General features: G+C 57.4%; 1 protein-coding gene across 4 annotated transcripts in view; it reads left to right on the top strand.

The window, feature by feature from the left end:
* The window catches only part of LINGO1 (leucine rich repeat and Ig domain containing 1), an 84,402-nt gene that overhangs the window by 54,133 nt on the left and 16,640 nt on the right, over window positions 1-13,629 (top strand). The window contains exon 1 of one of the 4 annotated variants that reach the window (XM_061394761.1): window positions 11,428-11,783. The exons of 2 other annotated variants lie outside the window; for them this stretch is intronic. In XM_061394761.1, coding sequence (XP_061250745.1) covers window positions 11,778-11,783 — 6 coding nt within the window. In that variant the 5' untranslated portion in view covers window positions 11,428-11,777. Of the gene's footprint in view, window positions 1-11,427; window positions 11,784-11,885; window positions 12,083-13,629 lie in introns of those variants that run through there. One more of the 4 variants, XM_061394763.1, reaches the window with a different exon arrangement.

The following is a 13,629-nucleotide window of genomic DNA, read 5'->3' as shown; positions in this document are numbered from 1 at the left end:
GAGGAGGTGCCATGGACCTGAGGCTCCTGTCCTCCCTATGTGTCCACCCTCCAGCCTTCCGCAACGAGCCTCTCTTCCCCTCCGTGTAACCTGACGATTGCTGATAGTCCAGCAGTCCTTATCAAGGTCTGACCTAGCTAAGGGAGGAGAGAGGGTCCTTCTCACCTTCAAGGGTTGCCCAGCCCTCAGTCCTACCCCCAGGGCCCTGTGTTTCCCCTGACCCCCTGGACAGCCCTATTCTCCCCCACCGATCCAGACCAGGCAACCTCCCTACTCTCCACTCCTCAGCTCCCAGCGCCATCCAGGGGGCATGGTCAGGTCCACCTGTCACTGGCCCAGGAGTCTGGCCTGCCTTTCTCTCCCTGACCCTCTGAGAGAAGGAGAGTAAGCCAGAGAGATGGAGAGAGAGACAGAGATAGAGCGACAGACCCTCTAGCGGTCAAGGAGGGACCAGTGTGGATCTCCAGGAGCCATGAGGGGCTGACCTGATCAACCCACCCCCCCCAAAAGTGCACACCAGCCTGTAACCACTCTATGCACCTTCTATATGCTCTGCCTTTTTAGTTTGGTGCAGACTTTGAAACCAGATAGACATGTTCCAGCTCCCCCACATCTGACTTTTGTGATCCTGGGCAAAAGATGTTCCCTCTCCTGGCAGGGGTAGGGAGAGGTGTCCTTAGGTTCTGAGTGAGCACCCAGCCCCAAGAGCCGTCCCTCCAAAATGTCTCCATTCCTCTCTGTCCAGGCCAACTGGCTGTCATCCCACTGGGCAGGTGGTAGGTAGATAAGCAGGTGCCTGGGGCTGGGAGTCCTCAGGCAGGAGGAGTGCTCCTGGGAACCCCACACCACAATGGCTGTCAGAGTGTTCACATCCCAACAGTCACAGCACAGTGCCCAGCAGCCAGTGTGACAGTTCAAGCCTCCCACTTCCTCCAGGGCTGAGCCCAGCAGGTGTGGGAAGAGGCAGGAGGGCCTGGCTCTAGGCATCAGTATTGACTTGCTGTGTGACCTTGGGCAGTGATGATGCCTCTATGCATCTGCAAAGAAGGCCATGGTGGGACAGAGCAGTCCTGCACCAGATAAGGGGTGCAGAGGGGACCCCTGGAGGAGAGGCCCAGCCCAAAGCATAACTGATAGAAACTATCAGGATTCCTTTCTTTCCCCCAGAAGAAGGAAACCACAGACAGAAGGAATGCTTTCCTGGGGGTATTTCTGCTGCTGGAAGCCAAGCCCAGGTGTCAGGCCTGCCCTTAGCTCCCTGTGTGGTCTCATGCAGGTTATGGAGGGGGATCTGGCTGCCTCTCCTGGGCACCCTCCCTAGGCCCAGGAAGGAGGCCCTCTTGTCTTGTGTGGCCCTTCGCAGAGCTGACCACAACATGGGTACCCAAGTGCCCCACTCAGGCTGACTGGCTGCACCCCCTGGAGGAAAGCATTCTAGAGACCACAGGTCTCCCAGCCTGAGAGACAGTGAGGTTCAAGCTCTTTATCATCCAGGAGCCAAAATGCTTGCCTTCCCAACCTCCCTCCTACCCTCCCACTCCCCTCTCCACCCCGAGGTCTCTCTCTCTGGCTCCAGAGTATCCCCCATCTTCTTCCTCTGTTCCCTGGGGCGGGGATGCCCTGTGTGTGGTGGAGCCTGGGGTGGCCAAGCCCTGGCAGCTGGACTCCTTTCCCCTCCTCAGCTGTCTCTCTCTTCCTCCTAATGTCCTGCAGGCCTTAAATGAAGCATAAACAGAGCCTGGCAGAGGGAAGCCTCATTAGGCCTGATCTAATTAGAAGCCCCTGTGAGGGTGGGGGTGGACGAGGGAGGTAGAGGGGGCTCCTATGCACACCCAGAGTATCACATACATATGCTCCTAGGATCCTCCTCACAATCCTCCAAGACAGGCGTGGCTAGACCCAGGTAGTGTGAATGGGAAGTGGCCCAGAGAGGGTGGGTGACTTGTCCGAGGTCACACAGCCAGCAGGTGGCTCTCCTGTGATGTGCACCCTGCGTGTCTGGCCCTAGCATCCGGTTCTTCCCAGTAACCCCAGTCAGCCTCAGTGTGTCAGACTGTGCAGGACCTCAGAGTTCTGGCTCCTCTGTGCCCTCTGGACATTTGGTCCAGCCTCTGCTTGTACATTGCAGTGAGGGGAGTTCACAGCCCGTTTGGGGCTCTTTACGTCTGTGGGCCTCCTCTCTTTCCCAGGACCACCTGACTCCACAGTGGGTCAGGATGCTGGATGGGGGCAGGGAGGGGGCGGCCAGTCTCTCCTCCTCTCTCTCCACACCCACCGTCATCCATCTTCCCTCTGCAATCAGGGAGGCCATTGGGGGAGCCCACACGATGCCAAGCGGCAGGCTGCCCCTTCGTTAGTCTTAGCTAACAAGCTGTTATGGGTGCGACATGACACCTGCTTTCTTCTTTATAACTTCAATAATTTATGGGCATATTAGCGGCCAGGCGCTGCCCTGGGTCCCAGCCAGACGGGACGGGGTGGCGATACAGCCGGGTTCCTCTGCTGATATTTACTCTCTCCCACCATCAATTATTAAGACGCTCTCCTTCATTTTTGCACATAATTACATGCACCGTTATGGTTCGTACTCGCCTGCTCTTAATCCCTCTGGAGAGGGGCCCTGCCTGCCCAATAGGGCTGAGCTGGCTTGGGGACCCAGCTGGTTAGAGAACCCAGCACGCGGACACTGTCCCTACCTGGTAGAGAGATGGTGGCGGCCTCAGCCCCCCAGCCCCTTCTCAGCTGAGCTGGAACCGCCTTGGTCATTGTTGGCTTCCATGGGGTCGGCTGTCTGTCCCCACTGCCCCAGGGCCCTGCCTTTGCCCCTGGTGTTCTCTGTTGGAGTCCCATCCCCCACCTTCTGTCTGCCGGTTGACCCCTTACGTTTTGGAATTCAGCTCAGCTATCACCACCTCCTGGTTATCTATCCCGCCTCCCTAGCCCCTGCTCTGTGTGTGCACGACACCCCATGCGTCCCTCACCTCAGTCTAGATGGCGCTGTGCTGTCCTGTGCAGGAGATCATGGGCTCTGGTGCACAGAGAAAGCTGTAGCATTAACTGAGGATATGAATGGGAGAATGGACGGATGAATGCCTTCACCTGTTTCACCATTAATGAGCCCATTGAAGCAACTGTCCCTCCCTCTCCTCCAGGAAACCTGTCCTGATTGCCCCAGCCACACACATCTCTCTCTCCTCCCAACTCCTCCAGACCTTCCTGGTCGGGGCCAGGATCCCCAGAGGGCAATGAGGCCTGGACCCTTCCCATCTATGCCCCTAACACCAAACAGAGGGCAGGTCAAGGGTGGAGGGAGGACAAATCCTGATAATCCCAGTTCTACTGTGTGGTCTGGGGAAGTTGCTCACCCCCTTGATTATATGGGGATGATAGTTCCTACCTTCCTGGGTTGTGGTTGAGGCTTGCATGAGCTAATTTAGGAAAGCACCTAATATAGGGCCCAGCATATTGTAGGTGTTCAAGCAATATTCCTTAACTTCAACAATTGTCTGTGAATGAAGTCTGTGCAAAGTTGAACGGAACTGAATTGTGTTGAATGGAACCATATTCTTCACACCTCCTTTTGTCCATGTGCATACATGTGTGCTTAGTCACATCCGACTCTTTGCAACTCCATGGACTGTGGTCTGCTAGGGGGCCTCTGCTTATGGAATTTTCCAGGCAAGGATACTGGAGTGGGTTGCCATTTCCTACTCCAGGGAATCTTCCTGACCCAGGGATTGAACCTGCATCTCCTGCATTGGCAGGTGGCTTCTTTACCACTGTGCCACCTGGGAAGCCCCCTCTTATCCACACCTCCTTGTTTTTAGTCTCTCCTAGCCAGCCCCAGACTTGGTTCATGGGGGCTTCTGCAAATATTTCAGATTGACTAATCAAGACTTTCCCAACATCTCAATCCACACCTAGGAAGGGGGAGGCAGAGGGCAAGTCTCTCCCAAGCTACAGAACAGACTGAGGCCTGAGAGGTAATGTGGCCTCCCTCCGTTTAGTGACAAAGTGAGGAACCAAGTCCTGGTGTCCCACTGGACTCCAGGAAAATCTCCCTGAGGACCTTGTGCCTCAGTGTTCCCCTCTGTAAGATGACAGAATAATAGAATGGACCCCATGGGGTTGTGGAAAGGATTCAGTGAGTGACTTAGATCCACTGTGCTCATGGTAAGTGGTCAGTATGGGGTTCAGGCCAACTCTACACCTCCCTTGCCTTCCTCCCTGGAGGTAACACTCCCCTGGAGTCAGACTTGATCATCCTTATGTGTGTGTTTATGCTTTTAAAAATATATAGAGATATCCATACATCACTTACAGGGTTTGGGGCTTGTTTTTAAACCTTCTATAAGTGGTACCATCTTTGATTTCTTTCCTCAACATTGTGTTTGTGAGCGTACCCACACTGACACGCGTGGCTCTAGCTTGTCCACTTTGAACGCTGCATAGTATTCCACTCATGGTATACCACACTCTGTTCATGCCCGCTACCTGTAATGGGCCTTCAGGAGATTCCCGATTCTTCACTATTACAAACACTGCCCTTAGGATCATTCTTGTGCTTGTCTTCTGTGAAGTGCTTCTCCAGGCTGTATACCCAGGAGGGGATTGTTGGGTCACAGAACGTGCGTCTCCTCAACTGTATTAGATAACCACCTGGTTGCTGTGTCATCCTTCACCTCGATTGGCAGCAGGCACTTTTCCTGCATTATCTCAATGCCCCCAGCCATATGGGGAGGAAGGAATTTGTATGCCCACTTGACAGATGAAGCATGTATTAGTTATCTCCACTTGCTGCATAACAAATCATTCCAAAACACAGAGGTTTAAAACAACAAATAATTTATTTTCTCACAGTTTCTGTAGGTCAAGAATCCAGGTGAGCCTTAGTTGGGTACCTCTGGCTCAAGGTCTCTCACAAGGATACAATCTCTCACAAGGATACAATGTCCACCAGAGCATCAGTCATCTCAAGGTTGGACTTGGGGAGGGTCTGCTTTCAAGCTTACTTGTGTGGCTATTGGCAAGTCTCAGGCCCTCCTGGAGTGTTAGGTTAGAGACATCAGTTTCATTCCATTTACACTTCTCAGCAGGACAGCTATAACATGGCAGCTGGCCTTTTTCATAGTGAATAAGCAAGTGATGGACAGAGGGTACCCAAGATGGAAGCCACAGTCTTTCTGTAACCTAATCTCAGAAGTGACATCCCATCCCTTCGGCCATATTCTGTTCACTAGAAGTGGGTCAGTTAGTCCAGCCCACAATCAAGGGGAGGAGACTGCACAAGGACTGGGGAATACCAGAATACAGGGACCATTGGGGGACATTAGGAGCTGCCTATCACAGGGCAGCTGAAGCTCAGAGAAGCAAAGTGACTTGCCCAGGATCACACAGCGATTAGAGACAGAGCCAGGACCAGAACTCAAGGCTGCCTGGCTCTGGGGCTGGATGTCTTCCGAGCTGCCATGCTGCCTTTGGCTTAAGTTAATAACAGGTTCCGACTTAAGTTAATAAACAAGTCTCCTGCACAACAGAACTCAAGACAAGTGCTTAATAAATGGATTTGCTAATAGTGCTGTCTGTTTACACACATTAGCTCGAGTTCCCCCTGACATGATCCGTGGGGACAGCCAAGCCCAGGCTCTTGGGAGAAGTCGCTCTGCCAAGCCTAGAGCCTAGATTCCCAAAGAGCCAGGGAGTGCCCCTTTATACAAACTACTTTTTATATTTGCTTTTTGTTTTTGCTCTCAATTTAATCATTTGGATATCGTGTGTGTGTGTTTGTGTGTGTGTGTTTAATGGAGTGCATGGCTTCCCTGTGTTCTCAAGGAGAGCTAACTTCAAGGTCAGGAACATGAGTTATTCCCCTGGAGGGACTTCAGGGTGGACTGACGAGCCCCTTCACCGACTGGCCTCAGACAGATTTCCTGCATCTCAGTCATTATGGATGCAGCAGCCAGGCGCCAAGCTCAGCAGACTGAGGAGGGGCAGTCCCAGGACCTCATCCCTGCCGTGGGCTCCTGCCGTGGGCTGCTGTGGGCTCCCCAGGAGACTTTGGCCTCCCCCAATTCTCAGTGCAATTCCAACTAGTGGAGGCTGCTGCCCACATTGTTTCTAGATAAGTGAATGTCACCGATGCTGGAATATTTCCAAAGGAGGCGTGGGTTATGGAGGCCCCTGAGATGAGGGGAGGTGAGAATTGGGGATTCAAGAGTATCCATGCCCACCCCGCTCCATGCCTTGGCCCCCTTCTCCAGAGGAACCCATGGCTTCTTCCTGATGAATGGATTTCAGTTGAGTGTAATTTGCACACCCCAGACTCTCTGGAATCCGGGCTTCAGGCTCTCTGAGGAAACTGGAGGAGACACAAGATCAATCTCTGCTTTCAGGGTGTTCCTGATTCTCGGAGAATAAGGAACTCGGCCCAGGCTTCTCCTGATGGGAATGTGAAAGGAACCTTAGGGTGGACCAGTCTTTACAGAGGATGGGCTGAAGGGTCAGGAGGAAGGTAGGCCCCTGTCTTTACAGAGGACGTGCTGCAGGGTCAGGAGGCAAAGCACAGCCATAACAGTATGTATAATAACTATCAAAAGTACCTAAGTTTATCAACCACCTACTGAGTGCCAGGCCCAGCGGCAAGTACAGGGTGTGCATTCAGTCCTCCGTATCCACAGGTTGCATCCACAGACTCAGAAGGCCAGCTGTAAGGGACTTGGACGTCTGCGGATTTGGGTATCTGCGTATTGTCATGAGATCCTCACACCAGCCCATGAAATGGTCCTACTGATCCGCCCAGTCTTACAGAGGAGGGACTGAGGCTTAGAGAGGTGCCCAAGGATACAAAGGCCAGCTCAGAGAAGGAGACAGAGGGGCTCAGAGCAGGCTTCTGGAAGGAGGGGGCCACATAGTGCCCTGCCTTGGAAGGGGAGTGGGTGAAAGGATTCAAGGAAATGGTCTCAGGTCTAAGGATCTAGGAAAGCTGTTAATGATAAATAAGAGGATGCCCCAAGGAAGGGAGGGTGGGCGTTTCACATTCCTGCCCTTGGAGTCTTGGCCTCAGCCTCTACCCACGGTGGGTGTCCCTCTGTGTCAGCCAGCACATCTCCTCATCCAACAGAGCCAGCCACTGTATAAATAAGTTCCCTGCGTGCCAGCTGCCCCAGGCAGGACAGAGAGCTAGGGCGCACCTGGACAAGTGACCTTGAGTAAGTCCTTTCCCTTTTAGGTACCTCAGCCAGATCTTCTGTTACATGTCTAGGTGGGACCCTGGAGTCCCCGAGTCCCTTCTGGCTCTTAGGGAAGGGCTGAAGAGAGAGCAGGAAGGTCTTAGCCCTGGTCCCAGCTCCGGGCCTACCTCCTAAAGAGAACTTTCCTGCCAGCCCCCTCAGGTGTCACCCCATCCCTCACCCCCTCCATAGCTGCTCCAGCACAGGACTCTGACCTATGGATTTTCTGCCATTTCCTGATCCACTTCTCTCCAGCCTGAGTCTTCAGGACTTCATTACACCAGCAGCCTCGGCAATCCCAACATGGAAGGCTTTCTAGGTGGCTCCTGGAGGCTACAGGGCCCCCTACCTTCTGGGCTTCAGCCTTCCAGGGACTCAGGGTCGTCTTTCAAGGAGCCCCCTCTTACAGCTTCATTCCACTCTTCCCATAGAACCCCTCAAACTTAGAGACCCCCCCAGGTCAACTCCTTATTGCGTAATTGGGGAGACGTGCACCCAGAGAGGGCGATGACTCCCTCCAAGGTGACACAGCAAATGAATGAGTGCTCAGAATCAAATTTGTGGCCTCAAATGGGATACAGTGTCCACCTGCTCCACAGGGACCTCCGGCTAGGAGTTGGCTCCAAACCACTTCCCCAGCCCTGCTTCATGCCCAGTGCCACTTGCCCAGCCCCCACCTGCCTCCCCAGCTCCTGGTCTCCTCCGTTTTTCTTACTAATTAGAGGTCTCAGCAATGACTCCACTGTCCCAGCCATTTTAGAGCTGTCATTAATTTCAAGTGCCTTCAGAAATAATCATCATCGTAAAACCCTGAGAGCTGCTGGGATGCAAGTGGGCAGGACCAGCACAAAGCAGGCGTGCTGGCAGACCAATATGTGCCACCCATTCCTGCCTGTGCCACGGGGGACTAGGTCCTGTCTGCTCAGCTTCCCAGAGTGGGGAGAGCAGAGCTTGTGCTCTGACATCACACACACAAAGCTTCAAAGCCCAGCTCTACTTCTTATACAGAATAAACCTGGTCAAGTGACCAGCCCTCCCAGAGCCTGTTTTTTCATCTGTACAATGGGGATAGCAATCTCCATCTTGAAGTGAGATAAAGTACAGCAGACCCTGGGTCACAGTAGGAGCTCTATAAATGTTAGAGGCCCTGCCCCTCCTCCTGAGTCCCCTGACAAATCCCCAGCTTCTCCACTTTGCTGGGAGCACTCAGGCATCAGCAGGCTGACCCCTTCCAGCCATCAATTCCTGCGTGACTTGGACTTGCCAAGTTTTCACCCCGAAGCTGAGATCTGCTGTGTGCCCACCCGTAAGATATGCTGTCTCAGGCCTGCTCTTGGGAGCTCCTAGTCTGAGGACAGAGAGGGAGGAGACTGGACTCATGCCTCTAAGGGCATTTCAGCCAGAGGAGGAGAGGAATAGAAGCAAATGGTCTTAGTGTGGTCTTGCAATGCAGGTGGGAACCAGGGATAGGGCATGCCAAGCAGGTGGGCCAGTAAGGACCAAGGCTTGGAGGTGCGGGTGAACACTGTTCAGCTAAAGCTACAGGGCATGGTCTCTGGGCCTTCCTAATCCACATTCTTCCTGGTCTTGGTCCTTAAGAGGACTGTGTTGGGGATCACCCCACGAGATAGGAGCGGAAAGATACCTGTTCCCAGTGACAGTCCCCCTACCCCATAGGGTCTCTGGTGACAAAGCCAGGGGTGTGTACTCTCACCAGGTCCAGGCTAGACCTTCAAAAATGTCTTTTTCTAAATACTTCCCCCCAGAGCCTCCCCTTCCTCATCATTTCCACTGGTGAAATAAGATAAGGACTGCTGGGAGGGGTCAGTTCTTTGAGCGAAACGGAGGGGTAAAAGGCTTGGATACTGTTCACGTGGAGAACTAAGACTCTGGGGGCAGTTTCTCCGAGATATACAGCACTTTCTTCGTCCCTGCTGCCTCCAAGGTTTAGAGGGACAATTGTGGGCCCCAGAAGACCTCATCCCAGGACACCAACTTTCTCAGCCAGTACCTGCGGGGTGGGGCGGGAGCGGTGGGCTCTCCCCCATTTCCCCGTCGAGATCACTGAGGCGGGGAGCAGGTGAGTCGGGGGCGGATAGAAGCCTTGGCCGCGCGGTGTCTGCGTCAGTCGCCGCACCAGGAATAGCCCCCGCCCCCGCCCCCGCCCCGCAGCGGGTCTGAGCGCCCGCCGGGTGCCTGGCAGAGCCTTTACGCAGGAGCTAGAGCGCGTCTATTCCTGTCGGGCTTGTGGGAGGAGGCGGCGCGGGAGGCGGGAGCTCGCGGGTAACTCACAAACAGCCGAGGTGGGGGAGCTGGGGAGCCTGGGACAGGGGTCCAGGCGGCACAGAGTCGAGGGGCCGGGGAGTCGCCTGCTGGGCTGTTGAAGGGAAGGCGGCGACTCATGTGTCGCTTCCTCTCTTCCCCTCCCGCCTTTTGTAGGTCCCTCTGCCGAGCCTGCCCCCTGCTGGTTTACTCGGAGCCCCGGAAGGCGATTCAGATTCCCTTTCCGGGCTTTACTAGCTGTTCGTCCGCACGGAAATGACAGAACCTCTCTGAGCCTGGGTTTCCTTCTTTATGTCACAGGGGGAACCACAGCGCCTCCTCCCAGGGTTGTTGGAGGATGAATGCAGAGTGCACAGCACAGCGTCCTCACTTGCTAGGAGGGGCTTCAGCTAGGCTTAGGATTTGGATGGACACGGAATACAGCAGATCGTTCTGCAGACAGGACTGCAGAGCTGTGGTGTGGCCGTGAGCCTGAGAAGGACCCAAACTCTGTTTAGCTAGAACAGGTCTGTGCAACTCTCTGGGCTGTGTGTGAGGCTGAACAGTGGAGAAGCAAGATGGTGCTGGGAGTAGGGGGACACTGGTGGCCCTACCGTGCTAGACAGGTAATTGCAGTGAATGTCAGGATCTATGGGGAAGGAGGTGAGGTCCCAAGGGTCGTAGCCCACTCTACAGGCTTTCCCTAGACACTTCCACCAGCCGATTCTCTGTATCTGCCGGTCGAGGAGGACCTGGATCTTTGAGGAGTGGTCCCATTCCTTGGGCCTATTCGAGAATGCGCCTCAACTCAGGATCCCCTGGACCTTTGGGGAGCAGTACGGGGAACAGCCAAGACAAGCCTGAGGCTCGGCGTTGCCCTCTGCTGGTCTTTGGGTGCAGTGCCCGCGGCCCAGCGGTCTGCTGCCCTCTGCTGGACAGGAAGACAGGCTGGGCGGGGACCCAGGCTGCAAAAGAGGGCGCGAGACCTAGCTCCTCGTAGAGCCGCGGGGCTAGAGCGCCTTCTCCCGGGTCTCCCAGAGCTTCCCGGCCGCCAGGATGTAGGTTCTCCGGGGATGCGCAGACAATTCCGAGAAGAGGGGACAAGGCGCAGGCAGGACTGAGGCTCCTGGCCTGATCCTTCCCACGCCGTCCTCCAAACAACCCTGGTCTGGGGGAACCTTGCGGGTTCACGTGCGTGTGTCGGTTCCCCATGGCAGTGTGCAATGACCCCAGTGAACACGTGTGAACACACTCACGCGCTCCCAAGTACACGCAAGTAGCCACACGCGAGGGTGCGCACACATACCCAAGAGGACCACAGATGGGACTCCCCGGGGCCCGCTGGCCTGGACCGTGAGGGGCGCGGCCGTATGCTGGGCTGGAGCACGGGGACGCTGCCCGCCTCCGCAACTCCCCCCCCCCCAACCCCCGTCCCCCAGCCCAAGGCTGACGCGTCCCTAGCTCGCTCCCCCTTGCCAGTTTCGCTGCCCCATCCAAGCAGGGCGGTGGTCGGGGCGCTCCTCGCTCTCCGCCCCCTTCTCTGAAAGGAGCCGAGCTCCCCACCTTACCTCCCCCCTCCCTAGGTTTTGCGGCCGCGCCTTCTCCTCCCCCGCCCGGCTCCCGCCGCTCACTCTCTCCCTCCCTCGGTCCCTCCTCCCTCCCTGGCTCGCTCCTCGCTGCTCGCGCTCCCTCCCCGCGCCGCGGCAGAGCGCGGAGCCCGGGCGGGAGCCGGCGCGGGAGCCGGAGCGGGCGGCCGGCAACAGCGCAGGCGGCGGCGGCGGCGGGTCGTGGTCCCGGTCCCGGAGCGCGCGGAGTCCCCACCCGCGCCGCTCCGGCTCCTCTCCAGACGCGGGGCTCCTAGCAGCATGCGCGGCCGCTGCCCGCCGGCCTCAGCCCTGGCCCCGGCCCCGCTGCGGAGCGCGCCCGGCCTCGACCCCGGCCCCAGCGGCAGAGGTGGCGGCGGCGGCGGCGGCTCCAGGCCAGCCCGGGGCGCAGAACTAGACTCGTAGAGCCCGCGTCGCGCGTTCTGAGCGCACCCGCCCTTCCGCCCGCGGGGGCCGCGGCCTCCCGCCACCCCACTCCCGGGCCCTTGCCCGGCCCCGGCTTGGCTCCCGCCCGCGTGGGGCAGACAGACGGACGGCTAGCCCCGCGAGGGCGCGCGGACTGCCGGGCGGAGGTGTCGGGCAAGGAGGAGGAGACGGAGGAGGGGGCTGGGCAGGGGCTGGGGCCCGGCAAGGAAGACATGCGATTGGTGACCGAGCCGAGCGGACGGACGGCGCGCCCGAAATGCAGGTGAGCCCGGCGGCCGAGGCCCAGCCCCGAGTAGGCAGCCCCGCGGCGAGCGCCCCTGGGGGCCGCCGTCGGCCCGGGCTGTGCCCTCTTGGGTCTGTGGGGCACCCTGGCGTCTCCCAGACCCGCTTCGGGGTCTCAGATCTGACCGCCCCCCTGAAGCCTCAGAAATGAAGCTTTCCCGCTCCTCCCACCGCAACAGATTCCAGGTTGGCTAGCTGGGACCCCGGAGCTGGGGAGGGGTCCCCGTCCTGCTCGTCCTCTGACCCTCCTCCCATCCTGAGCACTGGGCGTCCTGGCAGGTAAGCCCCCTGCTCAGCATTGGGTGACTGCCTCTTACCATAGACCCCAGACACCCCCAGGCAGCCCAAATCTGCTCCAGGCACCCCTGTGGATGCCGGTGGATGCAGGTCAGGGACCAGGTTTCTTCACGGGTACGGGGCTGGGCGCCTCCTGGCTCCCCTAATGGTTAGGAGCAGCCCCTTTCCAGCTCCTGCCCGTGAGGGGGAGGAGAGGGGAAACCGGGGGTTAGAGGAATGGAGGAGAGGGAGTTGGGGTTGAGGGGGACCCAGGAACCATTGAGGAGCCTCCCCTTTGTCTTCAGCCCCAGCTTCTCACTTCCCCCCTGCCCCACTTTTCATTCTGAAGCACAGCTGGTGGCAGGTAGGACCCGGCTGAGAAGGAAGGGGACTCCTCTCTCCCCACCTCTGTAAGGTGGGCTGTGGGCTTCCTACTCCCCTGGCACCTCCAGGCGGATCCCGCGTAGAAGAGGGGTGGGGCCAGGCCCAGTGGGCAGTCCCCTCCTGTCTCTTGCCCTGAGTCTCAGCCCAGCTCCATCTAGCCCTGGTTGTACCGGCATCTCCTCTTTGTTCTCAAAGGTCCTGGGGTTGGGGTAGGGGAGTTGGGGCATCTGGGAGGTTGGCAGCAGCTCTGCCTTGGAGGGTGGAAGGGCAGGAAGCCCTGAGGTGGGGGCAGTACCATCTGGGCAAGCCCCTTCTCTGCCAGCCGGCCCTCCCTCAGCCCTCCTGTGCTCTCGGGGCCGGAGGGTGCGCAGCCCTGCCTGGCCCGTGGCTCCGGCTCAGCCCTGCTGGTCATTGTGCCGATGGCTTCAGCACCGGTGCCTCCCATGCCCAGGGAGCAATAAGCCCGGGCATCCAGGCTTCCCCACACCCAGCGAGGAGTGCTGTGCGGGAAGGGAGGGTCAGCTGCTCCCAGACCCTTTGTCCTTGTGTGGCCAGGAGGGGCAGAGTGCTCACACCTCTGGGAAGGCACCAGTACCCAGTCTGCTGGGACAGCTCTTGCCTGCCCTTCCTGCCTTCTCCCCATGGCCTGAGGTGGGAGGCAGGGATTAGGGGGCAGGAGGGAGAGGCCAAGAACTCCTCGGAACCCAGAGAGGGGCGCTGGGCAGCACCCAGCGGCCCCTCCTGGAAGGAGGCTTAGCAAAGGCGAGGGCGGTCCCCTTGTGGTATTCTTGTTGTCTCCGCCCACTCTCCCACTCCCTGCCAGTTTAAGTGTAAGGTGGGCTTTGGGTAGGGCTTGGTCAAGGCGGCAGTACTCCCCCGTGCCTGGAGTTAGAGTGGGTTCCCAGTGCAAGGGGCCAGGTTTGGGGGGATGGCTGGGTGCTCAGGGCCAAGGCATCATAGTCTGTGGGCCGAGGGCAATAGAGAGACCACCCTACCCTTGCAGTAATCTTCTTTGATCCTAGAGATCAGTTTCTCCATCCCCTGCCTCTGAGTACCCATTTTTCCTATATTAGATATTATTTCCTAAGACCCAAATTCCAGCAGGATACCAAAAAAAAAAAAAAAAGTCTTGTGAGGGTGGGTCATTTTTCAGCATAAAGCCAGAC

Source organism: Bos javanicus, chromosome 21, assembly GCF_032452875.1.
Source record: "Bos javanicus breed banteng chromosome 21, ARS-OSU_banteng_1.0, whole genome shotgun sequence".
Lineage (NCBI taxonomy): Eukaryota > Metazoa > Chordata > Mammalia > Artiodactyla > Bovidae > Bos > Bos javanicus.
This window is presented reverse-complemented; position numbering and strand designations above follow the sequence as displayed.